General features: G+C 36.1%; 2 protein-coding genes across 14 annotated transcripts in view; one reads left to right on the top strand and one right to left on the bottom strand.

Annotated features, from left to right (window-relative positions):
* Positions 1-24,101, bottom strand: part of LMBRD2 (LMBR1 domain containing 2) — a 65,074-nt gene extending 40,973 nt beyond the window's left edge. For 5 of the 11 annotated variants that reach the window (XM_073237033.1, XM_017650538.3, XM_073237018.1 and 2 more), the window contains exons 1-12: positions 23,912-24,100; positions 17,345-17,415; positions 16,532-16,768; positions 16,187-16,284; positions 14,795-14,890; positions 11,968-12,135; positions 11,197-11,407; positions 5,289-5,363; positions 3,852-3,965; positions 3,307-3,490; positions 1,848-2,029; positions 1,158-1,291 (exon numbers count right to left, since the gene is read on the bottom strand). In XM_073237033.1, the coding sequence (XP_073093134.1) occupies positions 1,158-1,291; positions 1,848-2,029; positions 3,307-3,490; positions 3,852-3,965; positions 5,289-5,363; positions 11,197-11,407; positions 11,968-12,135; positions 14,795-14,890; positions 16,187-16,284; positions 16,532-16,705 (1,436 nt within the window). In that variant the 5' untranslated portion in view covers positions 16,706-16,768; positions 17,345-17,415; positions 23,912-24,100. Of the gene's footprint in view, positions 1-1,157; positions 1,292-1,847; positions 2,030-3,306; positions 3,491-3,851; positions 3,966-5,288; positions 5,364-11,196; positions 11,408-11,967; positions 12,136-14,794; positions 14,891-16,186; positions 16,285-16,531; positions 16,769-17,344; positions 17,416-23,911 lie in introns of all 11 variants that reach the window. The other 6 variants (XM_017650560.3, XM_037002210.2, XM_017650566.3 and 3 more) reach the window with 4 other exon arrangements.
* Positions 24,102-24,220: 119 nt separating this feature from the next.
* SKP2 (S-phase kinase associated protein 2) overlaps positions 24,221-25,742 on the top strand; it is a 103,923-nt gene continuing 102,401 nt past the window's right edge. For 2 of the 3 annotated variants that reach the window (XM_073237085.1, XM_073237078.1), the window contains exons 1-2: positions 24,221-24,453; positions 24,926-25,197. In XM_073237085.1, the coding sequence (XP_073093186.1) occupies positions 24,410-24,453; positions 24,926-25,197 (316 nt within the window). In that variant the 5' untranslated portion in view covers positions 24,221-24,409. The remainder of the gene's footprint in view (positions 24,454-24,925; positions 25,198-25,742) is intronic. The other variant, XM_073237091.1, reaches the window with a different exon arrangement.

Here is a 25,742-nt window from a genome sequence, read left to right as displayed (position 1 = left end):
AACATTAGCACCTACATGGCAAAACTCCAACCTCAGGAAGCCTGCTTTGGTGGTGTCTGCCACTGCTTTATCCTAAGAATTTGTGGAGTGCCTTTGTATGTGTCTTTTTCAAGCCTACCACCTGTGCAATGTCTTAGTATGACAAGGACAGTAATATCCTAAAGGTAAATTATACTCAGTATGTAAAAGATCTGAAGTCATATGAAAGTATGTCACTCAGACAAGTACAGGTATGAAGAACTGTCAAAACTCAGTTTTGTCCAAATCAAAAGAGAGTTTTATAGAACTAGAGTTGGAGAATAGGGAAAGAGGAAATTAAAGGGACAGTGTGAATACAAAGAGGTAATGAGAGGAGTTCTTCTGCATTGATAGAACAGTTCTGTCTTGCTTGTGGTGGTGGTTATAGGAATACACACACACACACACTCACAAACGAACTGAGGATAAAAGTGTTGAGAACGCAGTCTAATTAACAGTAATGTATCAATGTAAATTTCCTATTTTTGATACTGTACAATTGCTATATGAAGTCTCCATTCAGGGAAGCTAGGTAAAGGTTAATAGCACTCTTTGTACTGTATTTGCAACTTCCTGTGAGTCTATAATCATTTTGGGGGAAAAAAGGTTAAAAAAGGAAGTCTTACAGATGCCTCAGATACTGATTCCTCTGTGAACTTCCCTAAGTCCAGCTTTCATAAATACTTAATATGACTGCTTTAACAATAAGGACAAATAGCATACCTAGTCCAAGCTGGAGCCATCCCTCTAAACTCTTGCTAAATCTCCTAGCAAAAATTATTCCTATTGGTTTTCTTAAGTCTTCCACAATTCAGTTTGAGGCCACTGAATCTCAGAACACTCTCTGACTTAGTCTCTAAACTCTCAAATGTTCCTATTATTTACTTGCCTACTTATTGAATCTCTAATTGGTAAATCCCTAAGGCTATGTCTCTTTTCCTTCCTAACCTAGCATACATACTTTAACCTTAAATTTCAAGCGGGATTTACAATCCACAAACATCTAATTAACACTTAAACCTAATCAATTAACTCATAGATATACCAGTGTTAGTGGAACACCCATAAACAGCAAAAAATAAAAGATCAGAATACATACAATAGAGAAACTTCTCATTTCTAAATATATTTCTACTTACATGCCACTGAAAAGAAGGCTGTAAGCATCAGTCTGGTGATGTGAAGCCAAGTAATAATAGTTAAATACACGAATCCTGAACACAGTGGAATAAACACAGATACTTAGAAAGAAGATGGAAAGGAAGCAAGCGATCTGAAAGAAAAAAAAACAAAAGACAATAATCCAAAACTAGTTTAAGACAAATGGACTTAAGACTAACAGACTTCTATACTTTATACACTGTCACAAATTTATCCTTTACTTCCAACTAACATTTATTGACATTCTTAAACTTAAGCACAGTAACAGCTTTTTTTAACCACCTAAGAATATGAGTTAAAAAATCTACATCCCAACAACTTCTATATCCTATCTGTAAGTTAATCTACCTCTTGAATGAGTCTGCTGTCCCATTCCCCTGGAAATTCTTCATGTGAAGACTGTAAGTTATATAGCTTCACTGTCATAAACAGGATAAAAGTATTCTCATAAAAGAGCTTTGCACTATCATGCACCTATTCATCTCTCCTCACAGTCCTCAGTTTTTATAGTCTGGGTAAATTAATGAAGCTCATTTTTGGAAGTCTGAAAATATTGCGGGAAACTTCATTTTTTTCATTAATACCAGAAGAAATGTATGGAAAAGATACCACAGGTAAGGATTATACTATGAACTGACACATATTTATGAGTCATAAAATAAACCGACCTCGATGTAAATGTAATTGTATGTTTTTTCGGCCAGCTGTATGAATACTGCAAAGAGGGATAAGACAGGTGTAGTGCTGAAGAATGTGCACTCTGACCACACAACAATCACAGAGAAGATGGACAAAACCACAGCTAGTATCCTGTAAAACCATGGTCGCAAAAGACATTCCCAGTACCACTCTGGAAGATAAGAGGAAAAAAAGGATTAGGAAAACCATAAAGGAACAACAGGGTATTTACAATGTTTCAAAAAATATCTCCATACAAGATACATAATTGTAAAGACAAAAGTAAGAATTTTACAATGGAGACACCAGGTAAACCATCCTAACCAAAGATCACCAGTAATAGGACAAACTGATATCATGTGCCTCCTGCTGTGAGGCACTGAGAACATGACCTCACTGCTACAGTATTCCTGCCAAAAATGCATACCTGCATCCATCTTGAGAAACCATCAAACTCAACTTCAGGGACACTCAATAAAAAAATATCTATAGTCTCCAAAAACATCAATGTTATAAAACACAAATAGAGACTGAGATATCATTCTTTAGGAAAGAAGACTAAGAAGCCATGACAAATGAATGCAATGCATGATCTGGAAGTTTTTACAAATATTATTGGAATGATTAGCAAAATCTGATTAAGGTCTGTAGAAGATAGTACTGTACTGATGTTAATTTCCTGATTTTGACCAATATATTTGGTTATGTAAGAAAATGTCTCTAAAATATACATGGAAACATTTAGGAGCAAAGAGACATCATGTTTGGATTCAACTTTGAAAAGATTAAGGAAAATTATATATACAGACAGAAAGATAAAGCAAACGAAAAATGATAAAATATTAACACTTGGAGAATATAGTGAGTATATGAGAATTCTTTGTACTATTCTGGCAACTTTTGTTAAGTCTGACTTTAGGTAAAAATAAAAGTTAAAAAAAAGAAAGGTCTCAAAATTGAAAAGGCAATATTTTCACTTCATTATTTGAATGGTTGATTTCTTAGTTCACTCTAAATCTTTTCAACCCTACTCTCGGCATAATTGCTGGTGATTTCAATAGCCACTTCAAGCTCTATCTTTCAATATTCAGTCTTTCACTCTGAAGTCATCTCATCCAGTGATCTTGTCTTCTACCCTATCTGAACAACTCATTCCCTCAGTCATTCCTAAATTTTTGTCAATTACACCTTCCGTATAATCTCATCACAGCATCCCTGTTTCCAAGAAATACCTTCATCTAGTGTTCTACTTCATTGACTCTACCTGCACCAACAACCCATTTATTCTACCACCTTTATAATTTATAGATTAAATTCTATTATAATCAGCTTCATATTACCACATGATGTAAGTCAAATAATATAAATACAATTCAACTCAGCATTGGTGAAAATATACTTTTTTCCTTCAGGAAAATTAAACTTTGAGATTTGTATCAAATTACATACCAAATGTAGGATTATAAAAATATTGGACAAATCTACTTTCTAGCTCTGGTGACTGAAAGGTGTGAACAAACTGACGAGTAGCACTAGTTTCATTTTTTGCTACATCTTCTAGATAAAATGCTTGTTCTAAAAGAATCTGCCATTGAACTTGAGTTCGACGGTGTCTCTGAACTGAATAAATCACCTAAAAAAAGAGAAAAAGGGTATACCTGTCAGCATTCTGATCCAACAGTGGTTCAACTCCCTACTAGGGAGCATACTTTGGTTGCCACAAAAATGAGGAAGTGCTAGTGGCATTTACTGACTGGAGGCCAAGGATGTTAATTTTCTATAATACATGTAACAGCCTCAGTGAATAATCCTCCCTCCCAAAACTCCAGTAGTACATCAACAGTACCGTGTTAAGAAACACAAAATTAAGACACCTCAAATAATAATGATAAAGACAGGATCAAATACATGTCCACTCAAATTCCTTTTTTGTAGGCAGTAATTGTAAATCTAACTAAAATCATTAGTAAAATAGCTATAATTAATAAAGTTACCTGTTTATGTAGTTTTACCAGACTCTTTTCACTTGGGTAAGTATTATGCTTTTCATCAAAATCTTCATAATCATCCATGTTCCTACCCATTTTTTCCTGATATTCTGTAGGGCACTAGAAGTAACAGGTAGATTTTTAAAACCTTATTTGCAAAGAGACAAATTTTATTTTTATTAAAATCTTTTCCATTCTTGGGCATTTCTAATTTTGTCAAAAATATTTTCTTCCTTTTCTGGCATCTCTTAATAGCTGGATTTTTAGTTACTAACATTTTCTTGAAAAAGAGGTATTGATGTCTTCTTACCTCTATTAACATTTATGCTCTGATATACTACCTGGGAATGGGTAGGGCAAGGGAAACCTACATGAAGCAACTAGTATTTGAGAGGATTATTCCATGCAGACACCTGAAAAACACTGTCAATTATTTTCCTAGCTAAATAATGAAGAAAAATCACAACAAATCCAAGATGTTGCATTTTTGAAAGGCATAGTATGAGAAACTAATTCATGATTTGGAGTCATCTGCCTTATCAGTCATTTATTACCTATATGAACTTGGGCAAGTTGGTAACATTCATGCATAGGTCTCAAAAGGTAGCAAATGTAAGATAAATTATTAAAGAATTGATTATCTTGGCTATCGTCTTAGCCAAAAAGAACACTAGCTAATAATCAGCATAATAAGTTCAAAATCTAGAAAAAGAAATATTTCCGTGGTTCTGTGGTTGCATAGAAGACAACTGGGGAACTCATTTTTGGAAGTATATGAATATCCCTATTTTAATACCAATGTATGAAAACCTTAATTATATGGTTTCTTATTTAGTATCTGTGTTAAACATCTCATAATGGCATTCATTTTATGATATATGAAATATAGAATGACATGTAGGAGCTGTCAGAAAGAGATTGAGGCCCTGGTTTATATTCTTATGAGAGACAAGTTCTCTGTGACCACATTCAATGACACATTTTCTTTTTTTCTAATTTAATTTTTTTATTGGAATATAGTTGATATATAATATTATACTGGTTTCAGATGTACAACATACTGACTTGGTAATTATATACATTACTTGATGTTCACCCCAATAGGTGTAGCTACTCTATTACCATACCAAGATATTAAAATATTATTGGTTATATTCTCTATGTTGTACTTTCATTACAATGACTAACTTATTCTACAATTTGCAGTTTGTACCTCTGTTAGAAACTGTAAAGGTCTATCTCCATTGCTGTATCATGGCAATCATTATACATAACATAACCTCCATATCCATATTTTAATGTAAAATACTGGCAATAATTAATGTTAAACTTGTAATAACAAAAGAAGACCTCAGTTATAGGCTATTGTCATACTTTTCTGTTGCTTTTCTATTATATAAATTTATATTTCAAAAGAAAATAGATAAGAATATTATTAATTACCTTTTTAAGTATTGTATCAACACATTTTCTCAATGGGTGGTTATACTTGATGCTTTCATTCACTTTACGAACCTCCTATAGAAACATTAAGAAAAATAAAAAAGATTTCCATTTCTATACATATGTTTCAAATGAGAATGCTCTAGGTACTCTACTCTCACAAGTTTCATTTCAACCCAAATTACCTAGCACATACATGAAGTTCCATTCACTGAATAAAAGGTCTGAAGAACACAAGTAAAAACACAAGTTATAGAATAGCTATGTCTATACCTTCAAACTTTTTATTACCTTCTAAATTTACTCCCTTATCATTTGCTTACTTGGTACAGAAAAATGAATAAGCATTATAAAAAAGTCCCAATTGATCAGAAAAACTTTGTGATTCTCAAAGAACAGGATTGTGTTCCTCCACCTTGCTCATCAAGTTTAATTATCTCATTATCTAAAATACAGTGAAGAAATCAGAGGAAGCAAAACAGGCCACAAATGTCACAAAGCACCTACTCTTTTCCCATGGCAGAATAATCCACAGAAGTCACAACTAACGATTCAATCCACATCTGTTTAATACCAGGTGCCAGCACTGTGCTAGGTTTAAGGTCACTTCAACCCATACTTGAGAGTAGAGTGGGAAGACAGGGTGTTACAGATCTTTGATAAGATTACAGTCTGGCGATGAGATTATTAAATAAGATTATTAAATTTAACAAGTATGAAGGGCATAATGGGATTAGGGAGGGGAATCCTTGGAACAAGTAGTTCCCAAACAATCACAATATTCTATAATACTAATGAAATTTTGAGTAAGTTGGAACCACTGGTCTAGGCATAACAAACAGCATGCTCAAAGGCTGGGAAGCAAGAGAGAAAACAAACTGACCAGGGTATTAAAAAGAACATCTTATTGTAGAAAATGGTCTTAAGGAATACAAAAATGGAGGCAAGAAAACCAACTGGCTTATACACAAAGTTATGGAAAACCATTTATCATTTATATGACAAAAAAATCACTATCCTTAATATATGGAGAGCTTTTACAAATTAACAGAAAATTGGGAAGAAAGAAGAAATACAATTAGCCAAAAAAATATCTGAGAAGATATTCAAGCTCACTGAGAGCAATTATAAATTTTTTAAATGAGAAGTTTTCTTGCAAAATTATAAAAAATTGATATCATGTAATGAGGTAAAATTGTAAGGAAATAGTCCACTTCATATACACATTAAAATGTGATGTAATCTATTTGCAAGATAATCTAGCAATATCCATCAAAATGCAGACCCTATAAATAATCTGTTACCAAAAGACATTGCTCCTGTCAAGGAGCTTAGCTTAATGAGGAAAATAGACATTATATAAATTGAAATTGTGTGGAAACTGCTGTATATCTTAGTGTGGGAGGCTTTCTGATGAATTGATTATTTAAGCTGAAATTTAAAAAAAACACAAGTAGGAGTCAGCCAACCACAGGAAGGGGCGAGAATATTCCAAACAGAGGGAAAGCATGTACAAAAGCCTCCAAGCAGAAGTGAACAAGGAATTTGAAGGAACTGAAAGAAATCCAGTGTGACTAAAGGGAAAGTAAGGACCTAAGTAGCACTAGATGAGGCTGAAGAAGCAGGAAAAGCACTCCAGGAGGCCTCAGTATAGTTTATTTTGAGGTCAGTGAGTGAGGTCTTAAACTGGGAGTTGCAAGATAAGGCTTGGATTTTTAAAAGATGCTGAATCACCATTACAATACAATTTTCTATTACTAAGTTGCCCTAAAGTTGTGACAACTAGTTAGCATAAAACTTTGAATATAACTATACAGTCTGGTCATACATTATTTGTGAAACATCATATTTTCCTTTAAATTCTTCAGCCCTATTAAACAAAAATAGGTATGAAACAGTTAACTATTATAATTTGTTATTTCTGTTATAAATTTAAAGTTCCCTCAAAAGTTCATAATTTTTATAAAATGTAGGAAGCATTTGAAATATTAGCTTATTTTCTTCATATAAAATAACTTTGAGCTCTGTCATTACTATGCCTAATCAATTCTTACTAGGCAGGCCAGACAAAACATGAAATCAGGATAATGGGCAATTTTTAGTAGAAATAAGTAACTTTCTCCCTCTTCAAAACCCTCTATCTTGAAAAATGACAAAAGGTATAGATGACCTCTTAGGCTATCTAGCAAACACCTTCTGAAAGGTTTGATATGGCTTTTAAGTTTTATTACTGCTCCAAAGAAAAGTAATAGACAAACAGAAGTATATATTCACTTCAGAGAGAAACATATTGTAAAAGCAGTAAACTGGTTCTTATAAAACTGTATTTGGGAGATTTTGTGGATAGCTGACAAATATAATTAATAATTCCCCCAAAAAGGTGATAGAACTTTGTGATCTGTTAAAATATGTATTCAAAACCAGTGCATTAAAAAAATTTTCTCTCTAGATTATCCATATTCTTGTCCCATGCCTTATTCTGCACACCTCCAACAGACTGATCATCCTAAACCACTTACAGGGTCACATCCCTTCCTTCAGCAAGATGTCAATGATTCCTCACTGCTTTCAAAACACAGTCTGGACTTTTCAGTCTGACTTTTAAGGCCCTGCTATCTGGCTACCTACATATCTTTCAAATATTATAAGTTTTATCTTTCCAACATAAATCTTATGCTCAATTAATTTCATTTTAAAACCTGATAACCAACCAGGGTGCTGTCAGCTATGAAAATTCCACCCATCTCTCAAGGCCAGATATTTCATTTCCACCATTTCATCTCCTCCTCTCATCACTAATTAGAAGTGAATCCTCTCTATACCAGAGCATTTCCTTTGTATCATTCATATCACATTTACTACATACTATAAGGAACTGCATGATTTTTCACTCTAGATAGTATCCTAAAGATCAATTCTGCACAGCACTGAACATGGCAGGAAGACCAGAAGTGTTTATTAAATAATGAAAGTTTTTTCTCAAGTTTAAAATTTTCAGATATTCAGAAAAAAAAGAAAATACCCTGAACTCCTTTGAAGTTTATGGATGGCCAAAGACAGTCATACCTGATAAATCATGCATTTTTTGAGGGGCAAAAAAAAAATGTTGGAGTTCTCTTGATATCTCTGTGAGTCTGCTACTATTTTCATAACATCCATTAAGAGTGTTTTTATACAACATATAAACATAAATTAACATTTTGTAAACCTTAAATTTACACTCTTACAACTGTGTAAATATGCCAAATATATTCATTAAAAAAAAGTGGTTTCTTTTTTACATAGATAATTTTCTCTTATCAAAACTTTTAAAAATCCCTCACATCATAAGCCTGTAATAAAATAGCAAAGAAGGCACCAAGGCCAGTCCTTAATATTACACATCGTATTTGTAAGCAGAGGGCTCCCACCCACCAAATAACCACCACAAAATCTTTCTTCAATTCAGACATTAAAGATTCCTAACAAAATCTAGGTCTTGAATAATAAACTAGATTTATATATATTGTTGAAGGAATATTGAATGAACTGGTGAAATCCATTTTCCTCCCATCTGAAACAGCCGAATTTAAGTGAAGTTCCCCACCAACTTTTGTGGGGAACACCATGAAATTTAAGTTATCTTCTTTTAATTATTTTATTATCAAATACAAGTTTTCAACGATTTTTTTCAAAAAATTCAAAATTGCAAACATAAAATTGCAAACATATCAAATATAGATACAAAAATTATCAAACACAAATTATCTTCTTTTGAAAGTGTAATAATATCATGCCTGAGGAAATGTAATAATATTTATAGGAAATTTATATCTACATTTTGAATCAATGTTTTCTGCTACAGTTCTTACATTTGGTGGGGAATAAATGCTGAAAAGTCAACATAAAGATTTTCAATCACACCATACATCCTTTTGTTCATATATTCAGTGACTTTAAAACTGGTTGCCAAATGTCTAAGAATCTAGAGGACAGGGAAGATGTTACGGGTTGAACTTTGCACCTTCCCCCAATTTATATGTTGGAAGTCCTAATCCCCAGTCCCTTGGAATGTTACCTTATTTGGAAATAGAGTTGTTACAGATATAATTGGTTAAATTAAGATAAGGTCATACAGAAGTGGGTCCTTAACCTAACATAACTGATGTCCTTATAAAAGGGGGAAATTTGGACAAAGACAAGCATACAGGGAGAATAACAAGTGAATACGAAGGCAGAGATCTATAAGCCAGGGAATACCGAAGATGGCCAGCACCCCCAGAAGTTGAGAGGCATACAGATTTTCTCTACAGTCCTCAGAAGGAACCAACCCTGATTTTGGACTTCAAGCCTCCAGAACTGTGAGATGATAAACTTCTGTTGTTCAGAATATCCAGTTTATGATACTTCATTATAGTATCTCTAGGAAATTAATACAGAAGCCTTCCTTAAAGAATTCTGGCTATGTTGAGACGTGAAAATGAAGTAGGAATTAGCTGAAGAGAATGGAGAAAAGAACATTCCATGAGTTTGGGAATAGTTTGCTCAAGGACAGAAAAGAAAGGCAATGAATGTAATGGTTGAGAATAGGGGTGGGCAAACCAGAGCAAATCTGGCCCACCACCTGTTCTTGTTTGGAACACATCATGCTCATTCATCTATTCTATATGGCTGCTTTCATGCTACAGTGACAGAGCAGTTGCAACAGAGACCACATGGCACACAAAGCCTAAACTAAAATGTACTATCTGGTCCTTTAGAAAGTTTGCCAATCCTTGTTAAAGCAAAAAGTAAAGTTAGACTTCCTGGCTTTCTCACTCAGCTTTGTGAACATGAGAAACTTATTTAGCTTCTCTGTGCCTCATTATCTTCATTTATAAAATGGGAATAAAAACAAAATCTCTCCCACAACGTTGTGAAAATAAAATGTATTAATACATGCCAAGTGCTTAGAAAGTCAGAGGTAAATAAGTAAATCTATATATATTTGTGATTATCATCACTATTAAGTTTTGAGGAACCAAAGTTGAGACTCAGGCAAATTTAAGATATATAATTCTTTGCTATTTCGTTGTCATTTGCAAATGTGAGGAACCAAAGTCGACTAACGCAAGGAAGACAGAGGTTTGAGATAGGGCTGAAGAGCTAAATATGGGACAAACCATTTTTGGTAGGTCACATCAAAGCATTTTGGAGTTTATTCTAACATGAATGAAGAGCTTTTGCCATGAGGTTTTAAGTTGGAGTAACATCATCAAAATAGCATATTTTCTCAGAAGAGCAAAATGTGAGCTGACTACAATAATCTCTTTATAAATCCATAACCAAACTATTATTTAACTGCAAAATTTTATAATTTGTTGTATATTTTTGTGCATATTACTGAAATTAATACTTACAACAACTTTGTGAAGTTGATTCAAGTCATGGCATTTTACGAGTAAAATGAAGTGCCTTATTACAATTACAGATAGGTAACAAAATTTACTGATACAAATTTCCCATGCAAATTGTTGTCTAAAGATGTTTTCAGACTTGATGGGATTACTTTGGGTAAATCTTTCATGGGGAAATGTTATCTGATTGCTGTCTTCACTTTTACTCTGTCAGGGTAACCATATAGTTTATCATTTAATCTGAGATACTATTAAGAGAAAAGGAGGGCACAATTAAAAATTATCCCAAGATGACAAGCATAACCCTGCACTGTTGAATATATTCTCACTGAATCTTTGCCAGTTAGAAGGTGGAGATGACATCTCATGAAGCTGAACTGCCAAGAAGTCATCCTAATGGATGAGGCACTCTGAGGGACTGCACATCAATGGACCTCAGCCTAAAGCCCAGCAGTGCTAACAACAAGCCAATAGGGACTAAAAAGAAATAGACACACTTGTTGACTGTTGACTGTAAGGTTTAAACTGCTTACCTCCATGACATCTTCTAAAGTCTCTTCTGCATCTGCTTTCTCTGTCATCAGTTTGGCTGCCTTAAAATAAGTTTTCATAAGTAGATAACCTTTTTTTGCCCCATTCCAGTACGATCGAGGAATTTCCACTAGGCCATACCCTAACAACAACACAAGAAGAAACAGACCCCAGGTATTTGCAGCAGCTATCCCAATAGTCTGAAGTTGGTTCCTAAGAAAGAGAAAACACACGCAGATAGCTGTGATAGATAAGTTTTTCTGACAAAAATGTAAAATAAAACTACCTAGTGTTAAACAGTTTCTCAGCAAACTGCCCTAAAGGATGGCTAGGATTTATATGAAAAAATTAAGCCTACAAATCCACAGCTACCCTTTTGGTAACACCAGATAATCTGTGTGTTTTATTGGGAGGTTAGATAATTTTCATTAGTTGCCTTCATACTATTAACCAAGAGAAGACTGAAAAATTTTTAAAGCCTGAAAAAAATTTAACTTGTGTTGGGGCAGATCTACGCAAATCTCAGGATTACAACAGTGAAGGTTATCACTACTGTTTATTAGTCCTCTAATAGCTATATTTAAAGACGTTATTCTGTATTTTCCTTTTTAGTAATATGGATTATTCAGATATTCTTTTGGGGGAATTTGTAAAACACGTAACTTGATATGTTTCTCGATGAAATGCCTATTTACCTGCATAGAGGATATAAAAATTAATTTAAAAAAAAGGAAATATACACAGAATCAATGTTAAGAAATGACTTTTCTTACCATTCTAAGTGCAAACGTGGGTTTACAGCTACATAAATTAAAAATGCTCCAAAAATCAGCAAATAGGTGCCATAATAGATTGCATTCTCAATAAGTGCAGTTTTTATCTTTCCAGTGATGGAAAACCCTCCTGATCTTGCATATGATTGCATAAAAGGTAACAGAATCCTAGTTGGAAGGAAAAAATTATGATTAAAAATCAATTAATATGTCTATATAATCTCAAAATACCAGAAATATTTGAGTCTCAATTTTAATGCATAGATCTTTTCACAAATATGTATGACTAATTATTAATATGGAATATACTATAATAGGTGATCAATTATTTTTATAATATCAAATTTTGGGAAGAGCAAAGCTCATTCCTGGGAGCAAAAGAGGCTGCAATGACCAGCAGAGCGAGAAAAAGAGTCTGAGTGACTAACAATGAATCTAAAAAAGGCTTTAAATCCTATATGAAGAGTTTGGACTGCATCCAAACAAAAACCATTTTCTTTAACAAAAAGGAAACACAATCAAATTTTAGTTTTCTAAATGCTGATAAGGTTTCAGCATGCAGAATGGACCAAAAGGGAACAACATGGAACTATTTGGGAGAGGGTTAGGGATGGTGTGGTAGAAACAGGAGAGGAGAAGATTGGTTGTCAATATAATACTGACATTGAAGTACCTAGAACACAGCCCAAAGTAGCTGCACAGAAAGGTATCTAGCTTCAGAGTTCAGGAGAGAGGATTAGAAATACAGATTCAGAACTCAAAACTGTATCAATGGTACTGAAATAACATGATGAGAAGGGTGACTATATAGAATGAGAAGGAAAGAACTGAGGTTGTCCCTTGAGAAATACCATCTTCTAAAGGAGGTAGAGAAACATCAGGAGGAGAAGCCAGAAAAGGAGATTGAAGTAGAGAGGCACGGAAGGAAATTAAGGAGCACATGGAGTAAAAACTAGGAGAAGAAAAGTGTTTCAAAGTGGAGAAAGAAAACAATATAATCAAATGCTGCTAAGAGGTCAAACAAATTAAGAACCTGTAGGCATGAGTGAAGAAGTGGGAGTAGACAACAGGGTTTAATGGACTGAGGAGAGAGTAAGCAGTGAGCAGAAGGAGACACCAAATGTAGACAATTTATTTAAGAAGTTTGGCTGGATGGATTAAAGTATGGAATATTCATAAAATGTATTATTTTACAGAAATGAAAAAATAAATACTGATACACACAATATAGATGAATCTTCTAAATAGATGAGTAAAAAAAGAGATGCAAAAAAGTACATAATTGTAGAGCTCCATGTGAATAAAGTTCAAAAACAGGCAAAATTAATCTAGAGTGATTCAATCACTCTAGAACTCTAGATTAGTGATTCTATAGTCAAAATCATGGTTACTCTCAAGGAGGGTAATGCTAGGGAGAAGGGTATGAGGGAAGCTTCTGAGGATACTGTTAATGTTCTATAATATCATCTGAGTACTGGTTATATGGGCATATTCACCATGAAAGAGTAAAACTAAACACAATCTGTGCACTTTTCTGTACTAACTTATACTTCAATAAAATTAAAAAGTCCGCCCCCTAAACCCTCACCAAAAAAAAAAAAAAAAAAATTAGCTGTGATGAGAAGTAGATCATTGAGGTGGAAGCTAGAGAGGTGGAAAGGGTTGAGATTTGAAAGACTAATTTCTTTTTTACAGATGAGAGAATCATGCATGCTTTGTTGCAACTGGAAGTTTTAAGTATAGGTAACAAGAGCTGAAGGGATGAATCTGTATTTCAGGAAGTGGGATTAACTTTAAGAGAGTCTTCCCACTTTGAAGGGAAGAAAGAAAAGATGGGTAGGTAAGTTTGTTGGTGAGAAGCTGAAAGTGCTGTCATCTGATGATGTGAATTTTCACTGTGAGGGAGAAAGTAAAGTCATCTCAAGGAGAGAAGGTGATTATTTCTAGGATGTAAGAGGGTGGGTGGGGAGAGAGAGAAAGCACATGCTGCAAGAGTGAGCACACACAAGCCACAAAGGGAACTGCAGAGGTTTGAAGTGATTGGAAAGATTTGTTCTGGAGAATGAAGACACTCCAACTAGAGACACAAAGGAGGAAAGGCTGGCAGTGTTGAGGGCCCCATTCAGTTGCACATAGATTTACAGGGGTACCACTCTGCTGTGTGTGTATGGTTTTTTTGGTTTTCTTTTTGTAGGAATGTTGACTCCTTTCAGTTTTAGAGCTCAACTGCCTGCAGAATATCTAAAATGCTCAAAAGGCAGTGGGTAAGGTCTGAGTCTGGAGAACAGCAGAAAGAGCTATAGTAAATATAAAGAAAAATACAGAATGCCTCAGGTGAAGGAAACCATGACTATAATCAAAGCTATGTAGGGAGAGTTAGATAAGATGACCAAAGATGGGACCCAGGGAACACCAACATTTAGGAAGTGGGTCACAGAAAGGCAGCACATGAAGGAAATTCAGAAGGTTGGGCTAAGCAGATAGAAAGAAACCCAGGGAATAATGGTAACATTAGCAATAGCAATTTTATACTGGGACTGGAAGAAGACTGAATTGAAGGTCAAGAGATAAGACATAACTGGAAGGCAACTGTGACTAGGAAAAATTTTTACTTTGTTTTCTATTTCTTGTTTGTTTTTGTCCCTTTATTATTTTAAGATGGCAGAGATTTAAATGACCAGAAAGAAAGAGGATATAGATTTAAGGGAAAAAAATAAGTGACACTTGAAAAAATTCCAAAATATGACGGCTCACTGAAAAAAAAAAAATCATGTTTTTTTTTCACTTAGCCATCATCTAAAAAATTGTATCCTTCATTATCACTTACCATGTTAAAAACTGTGATGTCCAATATACTACCCTCCAGAATATCGGCATGATTCCATCAGGAATGTAACTCCATGGCTTAAAACATGGATGTTGGCTATTAAATAACAATGTGAAGCCAATTAATCATAATTATGACTTTAAATCAACTATATAATTAATTTGTGCATGGCAAAGTTCATTTACATTCAAATGTTAAATTACTGACTCTAACTTGCAAAATTTCGTAGAAAACTTAAAATTCAAAGCTGTCAAACTAAAAAAACACATGCAAAGAGAACAAAACAATTTGTTCAAGAGAGGAATGTCATCTAAATTTCCAAGTTTCAGTGTATTTTTAGCCACTGAGTAAATAGAGGATATAATGGTCACCTAAAAAATTAATAATTTGACTCTTTAAAAAGCAAATACATGATGAAATTAAATCTCTGATTTGATTGGCTTTAAAACTGATGATTGACTTTAAAATACATACATTTGTGGTGTTGGTGTTTGGGCAGAGGAGAAAAATCTTAGGTTATTAATTCCTGGAAAATGGAACACTAACTAATCAGTTACTATAGCATAGCTCCTAAGACGATAGATGACATCATTTTCACATAATTCTGTTTGAATTTTCTTAAAATACATGTATCTGACCATAGATTCTTCCATTCACAGTCAGTCTTTCTAGACAGTAAGGCTATCCTTTAGCCCAGGGGCTTCCAACAACCCATAAATGCTGCTGATCACATTTTTAATGGTGTTTCAAATGGAGTAACATTCACATTTTAAATTCACCCTTATTCAGAGTAGATTTTTAAAAATAAATAAAAACTGCATAAAGAAGCATGTAAATACCACCTACAGCATCAATAACAGCTAAAGTCAACATTCACTATTTTTTCCTTGGAAATTTGATATATTGAATTCAATATACCCTTTCACTAATTTGAACTCAGTCTAATATTATAATGACCTCAAAGGATGTGCAATATTCTCATTTCATAGATAATATCTCCTTTTCCTTTATTGCAACCTTGTAAATTAGGCAAGAGAGAAAATGCATGCCCCTTTTTTAAGATTGGAAAGAGGTTAAGAGAAAAATAGCTTTTGGAAGTCTCATACTTAGTAAGGGTTGTAGAAACAGGACTGAAAAATCCAGTCTTCTCTAGGTTTCTCAATAGCATCCACTGAAATGCCTTGTGCACACAAAAAAACCTATAATTTACTTAAGATTTAAATTTAATAGAATACAAGATTATTAAGTCTACTAGCAAAGAATGGAGATGGGATGGGGGTAGAATGAGCAGAGAATGAAGATAAACTTTTATAAATATAAAATCTAGACAGTAAAAACAATTTTTAAACAATTTGTCCCTTACAATATTAAAACAAAGAAGGAAGAAAATACCTTGGAACTGGAGTAGCAGTTGCATACAATCCTGTAATGTTGCTATTTTCAGGAGGGCTTGAGTTTGCAGCTGCATGCTTGCACCGGTTGTATATTGTCTAAACAACAATGAATGGTTTAAAAATGAAAATTAAAAGGTTACCAAGTACTTAAGGGATATTGGAGTATATCAACCTATCTACCTAAAATTACCTTTCTAACTATGCTTTTTAATGGTCAAGTTTATATAGTAACACTTAAATTCAAAATATAACCTTACATAATTTAGCTATCTTAAGAACATATCTCAAACATGCTGTATGATTACAATTGCCTTTTAAATTGTGAATCAGTTTCACCTCTTACCGTACTAACATCCAGAGGTAGAATGAAGACAATAAGAAAGCAGAGATACCAAGCTAGCAGTGTCCCAACAATTACAAGTCTATGCTGTTTCTTAAAGTCTCCATATCGATGAAGAAGGAATAATGCCAGAAAAAAGACAAAAACAATCTCGAGTCCCAAAGCTGCACCACTCATTATTGAATGTTCACTTTGACTAACCAAAGTAATTCACGTACAAGTCTGGACCATATCTGTCAACTAGAAAAAAAAAAAGCAATATTAACATAGGAAATAACTACTTGGAAATTTCCTAAATATTTGTTTACCAATGTATTGACACATTCTTCAGAAAACTGCCAGGTTTTACAATGGACTATGAATAAAAGGAAAAAGATAATTCTTACTCTCAACTACTTACATTTTACTTTTTTAAAGCATATCTTAAAAAGTTCACATCAATTGTATTTTCAGGAAAAAATTTATTTTAACAAAACTTACTACATATGCTCTAAAAATGTTACAAGAATATTAGATGTGAACAGTTTCAGTAAAATGTCATTTGCAGCTTGTTCAAAACTAGTTATAAAATGAACAAGGTATGAGTAATTTAACAGGCTAATGTTAAATTTATATAAGAAACACCCTTATGTAAAATACCACAAATATCACATTTAATAAACTATTTACTATTTCTTTATGTAGTTGAAGTAGTTTCTTTCCATTCCTCTGTCCATTTCAAGCAATATTTTCATTTTTCTTAAATATCTAAAATTGAACCCCTTTCATCACTATCACCATATCCTGCTATATTTTTCTTTAAAGCTCTTTACTTACATGTATATAATAATGTATATTCTTCGTATTTTTATTGTCTCCCTGAATCACCACATCCAATACACAGACTCCTGGAGAGCAGAAACTTGACTGTTTTATTCAGTACTATACTACAAATCTCTAATATAGTGTCTGGCATAAAGTAGATATTCAAAAAATACTTGTCGAATAAATAAAAATCATTACTGTATACTTTAGTATATACACAATTTTTTATTACCGCTGACTTCAAAGGCAATATAAAACTCTTGTTATGGTCTCCCAAATTGATTTTACAAATACTTACTACAACTTAAAAGGCTATTAAAACTGCTCATTACTAACTACTACTCCATAACTCAAATTTCATATTCTATGAAAAAACTTATACCACCACAATAAAAGTCAAATTTATTTTTAGGCCAAAAATAGATTAAGTGATTAGGTGATGGCTCAATGTAGATTATGCTGATGAAAAAACCATTACCATCTCCAAGATCCAACTTTTAAAAAAATATTATTCAATGTGAATTTAAATGTAACACAATTGTTGTCTGAAAACCCATTTATGGTTTGACCACAGATACTTATTTGCCTGAAGGTATCTAGTCCAAGGAATATGACAGTCATAGAAAAAAGACTGAGTATCAGAGCTTACCAAGGAAATGCTAAATGAAGTGTGGCCGTAGGACATGAGGGAATGTTATTAAGTATAAGATATTTGTTAGGATTACTTAATAACATTAAAAACTTACCATAACCAGTTGAGTCACACATACTTAGCTAATACGCATAAAAAAGAATAAGACAACAATATGAAGACATCAATAGGTGGTAAAATTATGCACATAAGCAAACAAAATAAGTTATAAACTTGCCACTAGCTATTAATATTTTTGTACAATGATTTTTGTCAACACTTTTAAAATGCAAGTGATTAACAAAATTAGGGATCCTCTATTCTAGTAATAAAGAAATTATTTGATTACACCTCTTCCTATACTCAATGTAATAGTCTCCTATTGCTGTTATAAACTATTACTGTAAACTTAGTGGCTTAAAACAACACCAGGTATTTGATAGCTTCTGTGGATCAGAACCCGGTATTTCATAGCTTCTGTGCATCAGATGTCCAGGCACATTGTGTGTCTTGACAATGGGTTTCAGCCCCAGGCAAGTTCGCTATGGATTCAATGTGACCAAAGAAAATGACAGCAAAATGCTCTTGGGGTGAAAGGATTATACCCAACTTTATTTTCAGGTGGCAGGTCAGTCACTAGAATCCCATTCATTCAGAGCAAGTCTGCAAGCAGCAAGCCGGTCGGTCTCTGTCTCTGAGCCCCTCTGTCTGCACAGCCGTCCCACACAGCTGTCCTTTGGGTCTCTCTGCACAGTCGTCCCGCATAGCCATCCTCTGGGCCTCTGGCCTTGGCACTGCCACCACTCCAGCCTCTGCTCTGCTCTCCTGCAGCCCTACCACCGTGTCGCGCCCAGAGTACTGGGCAGAGCTCTTTTTATAGAGTCAACAGCCATGTATTGCCCAGAGGTGTGCAGTGAGCTAGTCAACCACGGCCAGGTGAGAATCCTGGCCACAGAAACTCTCATTTTATCCACGTTGTGGCTCAACTGTATTCTCAAGATCAAAATCAAGGTATCAGTAGTTTGTGTTCTTCCGTGGAGACTCTGGGTAAGAATCCATTTCTAAATTCATCCAGTCTGTTGGTTATGGAACTGAGATCCCCAGTTCCACTGGCTGTTAGCTGGCATTTTCCCTTAGCTCTAGAGGTCTCTTCCCAGTCTTTGCATGTGACCCTGTATATTTCAGAGCCAGCAAAGTCTTGTCAAATACTTTTCATACTTGAAATCTTGGAATTTCTCTGTCACCCTCAGCTGGGAGAGAGCTCTGCTCTTCAGGGCTTATATGATCTTATTGGGCCCACCTGGGTAATCTAGTCAAATTTACTGGTTCCAGGGATTAAGGAGTAGATAACTTTAGAGTCTGTTATTCTGTTAATGACACCATCTGTTTTTGCTCAAGCTGAACTCTTGCCTTGTTATGACACAAGGTTAAGCCTTAGGGATCTCATGAAATTGGACACAAAATCCTAAAATGAGAAAATAAGAGTTTGAAAGTCTCTATCTTTGACCTGGTACCTATATACAAAGTGAGGGATTGCTTTTTTACAGTCCAGAATGTTAGCATTTTCCAAGGTTACTTACGAATTCCTGTGGACAAAATGAAAGTTCCTGCAGCCAGGATTCTCACCTGGCCCTAGCTGGCTAGCTCACTACAACATGGGTGGGCAATACGTTGCTATTGACTCTATATAAAGAGCTCCACCCAGTGCTCTGGGTGACACAGGGCACAGCTGCAAGGCTGCAGGAGAGCAGAGCAGAGGCTAGAGTGGTGGTAGCGCCAAGGACAGAGGCCCAGAGGAAGGGACTGGCATGCTGCATGCAGCCTCGCTCTGAGTGAACAGGATTTTAGTGACTGACCTGCCACCATGGAAATCAAGTTGGGTATATAACCCTACGTTTTGCTGTCATTTTCTTTGGTCACACTGAATCCATAGCAAACTTGCCCAGGCCTGAAACCCATTGGCAAGACAATTCCTATAGATTGTTTTGGTTTTGTCAACTGAACAATTTATCTGTTCAAAGCTAGGGATACCATATTATACACCTGACTCAATTATTAGTATGTCAAATTCATAAAATAAACCTTCACTTTATCCACATATACCAATAAAAATATAGGTCTTCCAAAGATAATGATAATTCTCATGTTTAAAGATTCAGGTATAGGGAGATGTGGATAAAGTGAAGGTTTCTTCAGCCAGGATTCTCACCTGGCCCTGGTTGGCTAGCTCACTACACACGTGTGGGCAATACATCGTTATTGACTCTATATAAAGAGCTCCGTCCAGTGCTCTGGGCGACACAGTAGCACAGCTGCAGGAGAGCAGAGATGAGAATGGAGTGGTGGCAGTGCCGATGACAAAGACTGAGATGGCTGTGACCGTAGAGAGGCCCAGAGGCAGAGACCAGCTTGCTGCATGCAGACTCGTTCTGAGTGGATGGGATTCTAGTAATTGACCTGCTACCAAAGTTGAATATAAACCCTTTCACCCCAAAAATGTTCTATTGTCATTTATTTGGTCTCACTGAATCCATAGTGAACTTGTCTGGGGCTGAAACCCATTGGCAAGACAGGAGAATTCAGCTTAGGATACAGATAGAATACCACAAGAGAATGTGGTATTCCACTCCAAAAATGTGAGGAAGTCTTTTTTTTTGTAGTGATCTTCAAAAAATGATCCGAGTTCGCAATTTGACCAGGTGAACTAAATTCCAAAGTCTGATAAGCCATTCCAAGGGAAGATAAGACACATACAAGCTGTTTCATCTTCAGCAAGGCATGAAAGTAAGAGGCAGCAACCATGTAAACAGAAGGTAAGAAGAAAGCAACTGGAATGTAATGGATTCTTAAAAGAGTTCAGGTAAAGAGATTGCTTTTTTAAGACTTAGCTTGGTAATTAGATAATACAATCCTTCCTAATAACAAAATATTTTTTGAAAAAGGAACAGCTAACATTTACTATGAGTTTACCAGATTCCAAGCATTGTACTAGTATTTAACATGCTTTATCAAATTAGACCCCACAACCCAGTAAGAAAGGACTGTTAGTGTCCTTGTTTAATAGAGGAGAAAATGGCACAGAGTGGGTAGGTAATCTGTCACATTCCCACAGCTAGTAAGTGGCAAAGCAGGGATTCAAACTGAGGCATTATGACTACAGAGACTGCCTCACAATTAGGATTCTGTACAATCTCTTTTCCAGTCCAGATATACTTTCTTAATGAACTTTATTCTTTTAATCATTGCTTTTGTTCAGTTTTCACAGTGAACAAATAAGAACATTCTCCTATTAATAATCCCTTTACATATATCAAGATAGAATGTAAGGAAGTCATGTTTAAAATAGAATTTAACTAAGTCTTTTCACCTTGCAGGTAAGATTGCCAGTACTTAAGGATAATATCTAACTCTAATCTACATGAGAAAAGTAGAAAAGAAAACATAACCCAAATAGAATTGGGAAAGAACCCTTCTGTTCTTACCCCAATCTGTCCATCACAGAGAACATTAAACTGCAGAGATCTAAAGATTTACTTTAAAATTAATGGAGGGAAAAGGATCTTCTTGAAATTTGACTGGAAGATAGAAACTTTTTGCTATGTAATTGTTCTTAGTCTTTTATTCCTTTAAGCTAAATACACTAAAAAGAAAAATTAATCTTAAGAGTTACTTCATGCTCTGATGGAACTCAGGAAAAAGCACATCACCCTTCAATTTAAACAGAATCTTCCTTGTCATATTTGATTTTCAAAAAGAACACTTATTTACTGCTGAATATAAAACTTATAGTCAAATGTAATTTCCAGTCCCTTTTAGCTCTCTTCCTGTGCCCTGATAATATTGACTATTTTGTCCCTTTGTATGATAAACACTTTCCCAGTTTACAAGATCACTTTGTAAGTCTATCTGAAGCTTCCAAAGAATATTAGAATTACTCAATGTAATGTCATATGCAGATATAAAAGAATTGTAACTCTTTTGTCCTAAATACTGATCTAGTAATTTGGCTTCTATAAATATGGTATACCTTCCCACTAAAATGGGACAGGAGTATACTAAGTAACAGTAATCAAATAAAATTAATCAGCAATATAAAATAATCCACATCAGTAGCAATCACAATGGAGCTCTTGAAAAAACCACACAACAATTTCCTAGTAGCTGACAGTCTCAAGTCTTCAATGGACACAATTCCTTATCTTGAACTGAATCACATGTACCAATAAAAACCTTATTTGTTATATTAAGGGAATAGGCATTATTAGAAGGAATGAAGAAAAACAATCCCAATTCTAGCAAGCTAAAGTATTTGTTTCCAGGGCAAGCCATTAGTGAAATTATCTATTCTAGAACTGAAGATTGATTTTCAAAGGTGACACTCTCTCTTTCAAGTCCCTCACAGGACTTTCTACCCACCAACTCAGATATTTCAAGTATTCTGAGAACTGGAACTGTTGCCTAGCTTTCAGGCAACTACTTGCTAAAGCAAAGTACAAGTATATTTAAGTTTAGTATTATCCTTTCTACTAGACCTTCCTATGTATAAGATCTATGTCTAAAGAGGTCTTTCCCACTTATTATCTCAAAACTTAATTTTCACTTTAAATTTTTTTCTTGTTTATTCTTTCTTTCTCCTCTATTAGCTTATAAGCTCCCTCTGTCTTGTTCATTTACCTGAAGGAGACTCTAACTTACCTTAAACATGTTTTCTCTGAGTTGCAATTTTAAGGAAAAGGATGTAGATGTTAAAGGAAGGCAACTGCTTTCTCTTTAGCCAAAGTAACATCAAGGTAACTTTATGTTAATCAGAATATTGCCTTTAAAAATATTTAACACGTAACCTTAATGAATTGGGAACAGTCAGCCTAGTACTCTTCGCTTAGTTTCAATCAAAACCGACTTGTAAACAGATTGCTTCTTTACCAATTTCACCTACTTTCAGTAACTAACTAAAGGTTCACGAATATCTTTCTTTTGTCAAGAGGTGGTTGCTTTTCAAGCTAATCTCCAAGCCTGAAAGAAACACATACCTTACTTAGCAAGGGAGGTTCAATTCCAGTATAAAGTGAATCATGTTTTTAAAGAAAGAAAGAAGACATGTCATACAGTACACTTAAGTAATATTCTAATATTTTTGTGATGATGCTGACTGCCTCTGAACTTTATAAATCTCCATTTTTATCAGGGCTGGAATTTATTGCTCTTTTCTCTTCCACTGTGTTCTAGGGGCCATAATTACAGCAAAGTTTGCACAATGGATTTCGCATGGTCATCCTACCTGGAATATGGCACACACTACTCTAACCGGCTCCAGACTCTTCCCAGCGGACAGACTAAAAGCTCTTTTTTCAGACTGCAAGGCAACCGGACGCAGCCGGTTGAGGGAAAGCAACGAAACGGCTTTGCTGGTCCCTAGCGTTACACTATAATGCCCTTTGCAAACATATAATCACCTAATTTTTTCCCATGCTGGCATCTGTAAGATTTGTCAAGTTTGCAAGGAGATGCGCAGCTTCCCCAATGCACAACGGAACACTGTATTCTCCTGCTCCCTTAAAATTAAGCCACCGCCTCTCGTTAGAACTGCGCTGTAGTTTACAAAACATTTTCACACACGTTATCTGATTTGGCCCTCAGTATAGGCCTGTGATGAGCGTCGAGGTCATAGATCCTATTTTACAGATGCAGAAAGAATCCTGTCGACAGACCCCGTCCCAAGAGCCGCTCCCTCCCCAGTGGAAGCAGCAGCTTCCTGGCAGAAGGGAGAGCAGGTGTGACGTTCACGGCTCGCAGCCTCTCACCTGGCCGGCGGGCCGGGCTACCACCTCCGCTCAGCAGGGCTTGTGAGCCCTGCGGGCGAGGCCGTTCGGGGTCCCAGGGTCCCTTCTATCTCCGCCTGTGCTGGGCCCCAGACCCCAAGTGCCTCACGCGCTCCCCATCAGTCTCACCGTCCGTTCTCGCCAGACAGCGTCTGGAAAGACCGGGGAACTCCGCGTCCGCCACAGCCGTCCAGCGTCTAACAACCACGCTCCCAGGCGAAGGCGGCAGCAGTCACTAGAAGGCCTGCAGGCTCCGGGGAAAGGAAAACTCGTCCCCAGTCAAGCTGCTGACATTTCCCAGTCAGACAGAGCACCGCCTGTTTCCGCTCCCCCGCCTACCCTACAGCCGCTGGGGCTTGTGGGTGTCTCGAAGGCGGGCTTAGCTGCTAGGAGAGGAAGTCGCTGCGAGCAGGCTGACCTCTGAAGCAGGGCCAAACTACACTTCCCAGCAGGCAGCGCGGCCGCAAAAAAGCGGCTGTGGAGGAGAGCCGGCACGGGAGCCTTGCGCGGGCTCAGAGATGGAACGTTGCTGAAGTTCGCGGGTGTAGCTGCTAGGGGCCGGAGGCTCACGTCTTGAGCAGCTGCGCGTCAAGGCGGGAATCCGGGAGGCGGGCTGCTCTGCAATTAATGCACGCATTTAAAACTCCCGAAGCTGTGGACGCCATGCACAGGTAAGCCGATTACAAAGAGCGGCAGCGTATGAATGGACCCAGTTAATTCTTTTAGGCCTCGAGTATTGTTACTTACTAATATTGTTATTAATGCTGTAATGTGAAGGGTTGTTGAGCTCTTTAGGGAAAGCGTGGATGGATGGATGATGTAGTGCTCTGATCAGCGTGCAGCTATATTGGGCTTTCCTCTGCTGTTTTAAATCGCTGTGTGATCGCCTCCCTCTTTTCTTGTTGCCTCCACTTTAAGAAATTCTTGGAGCCTTGCAACATGAACGTAAATTAAAAAGCCTTTCTCATTTGTTCGGTTTTCTATGTCATTCTGGGAAACTCGCCGCTGGTACATACAAAATGCAATTGTTAGTCGCTTTGAAAGTTTTCTAGTGCTTAACTTGCAATTTCATTCAGGCCTACCTTGGAATTTTTTTACGGGTGTACTTTTGGAAGGAACTGGGACTATTGTACATATCTGCAGGAAACACCTCCAGGAGATTCCCGACCAGAGTAGCAACGTTACTACCAGCTTCACGTGGGGATGGGATTCTAGCAAGACTTCTGAATTGCTCTCAGGCATGGGGGTGTCCGCCCTGGAGAAGGAAGAGGTGGACAGTGAGAACATCCCCCAGGAGCTGCTGTCCAACCTGAGCCACCCTCAGAGCCCCCCACGAAAACGGCTGAAGAGCAAAGGGAATGACAAGGACTTTGTGATCGTCCGCAGATCTAAGCTAAATCGAGAGAACTTTCCAGGTAAGGTATGAAGGTAAAACCGTCAGTCACATAAAAGGTGAATTGAACAGTTTTCTTGGTAAACCTTTGTTCAGAGATCTTAGGATGGGGCTCTTTAAAAATTGCCTAATTTTGAAGTTACTTTCCAAAGAAATGGGGCAATTCATTATCATGGAAGTCTACAGGAATCTTAATGGGTGTTTATCTTCTGGTGTACAATGGACTTTTAAGCAATGTGAAATTTTAACCTATGAAAGACCTTCCTGCCTTTTTCCTTAGAAGGGAATCTGCCTGCTCAAAGGCCAGCTCAGTGCCACTAATAAATGAGAATTTAAGCAATGATCTTGTAGGATTCTTTTTGTTCATATTCTGCTGTTCTGTAGCCCTGGTTGAGCTTTTTGCCATAATCATATAAGTTGTCAAAGGACTGCTCAAGTGAATGTTAAATTAACCAGAGGAGGCTTCACTCCCTAGGTCTGCTCCCAAGAGGGATTCTTATGTATGCTCTGTCTCCATTACTGCCAGTATTCCCTGTTGAGTCACCCAACCCCAAAACCTGAGGGTCA

The sequence above is a fragment of the Manis javanica genome, chromosome 1 (genome assembly GCF_040802235.1).
Source record: "Manis javanica isolate MJ-LG chromosome 1, MJ_LKY, whole genome shotgun sequence".
Classification (NCBI taxonomy): Eukaryota; Metazoa; Chordata; class Mammalia; order Pholidota; family Manidae; genus Manis; species Manis javanica.
This window is presented reverse-complemented; position numbering and strand designations above follow the sequence as displayed.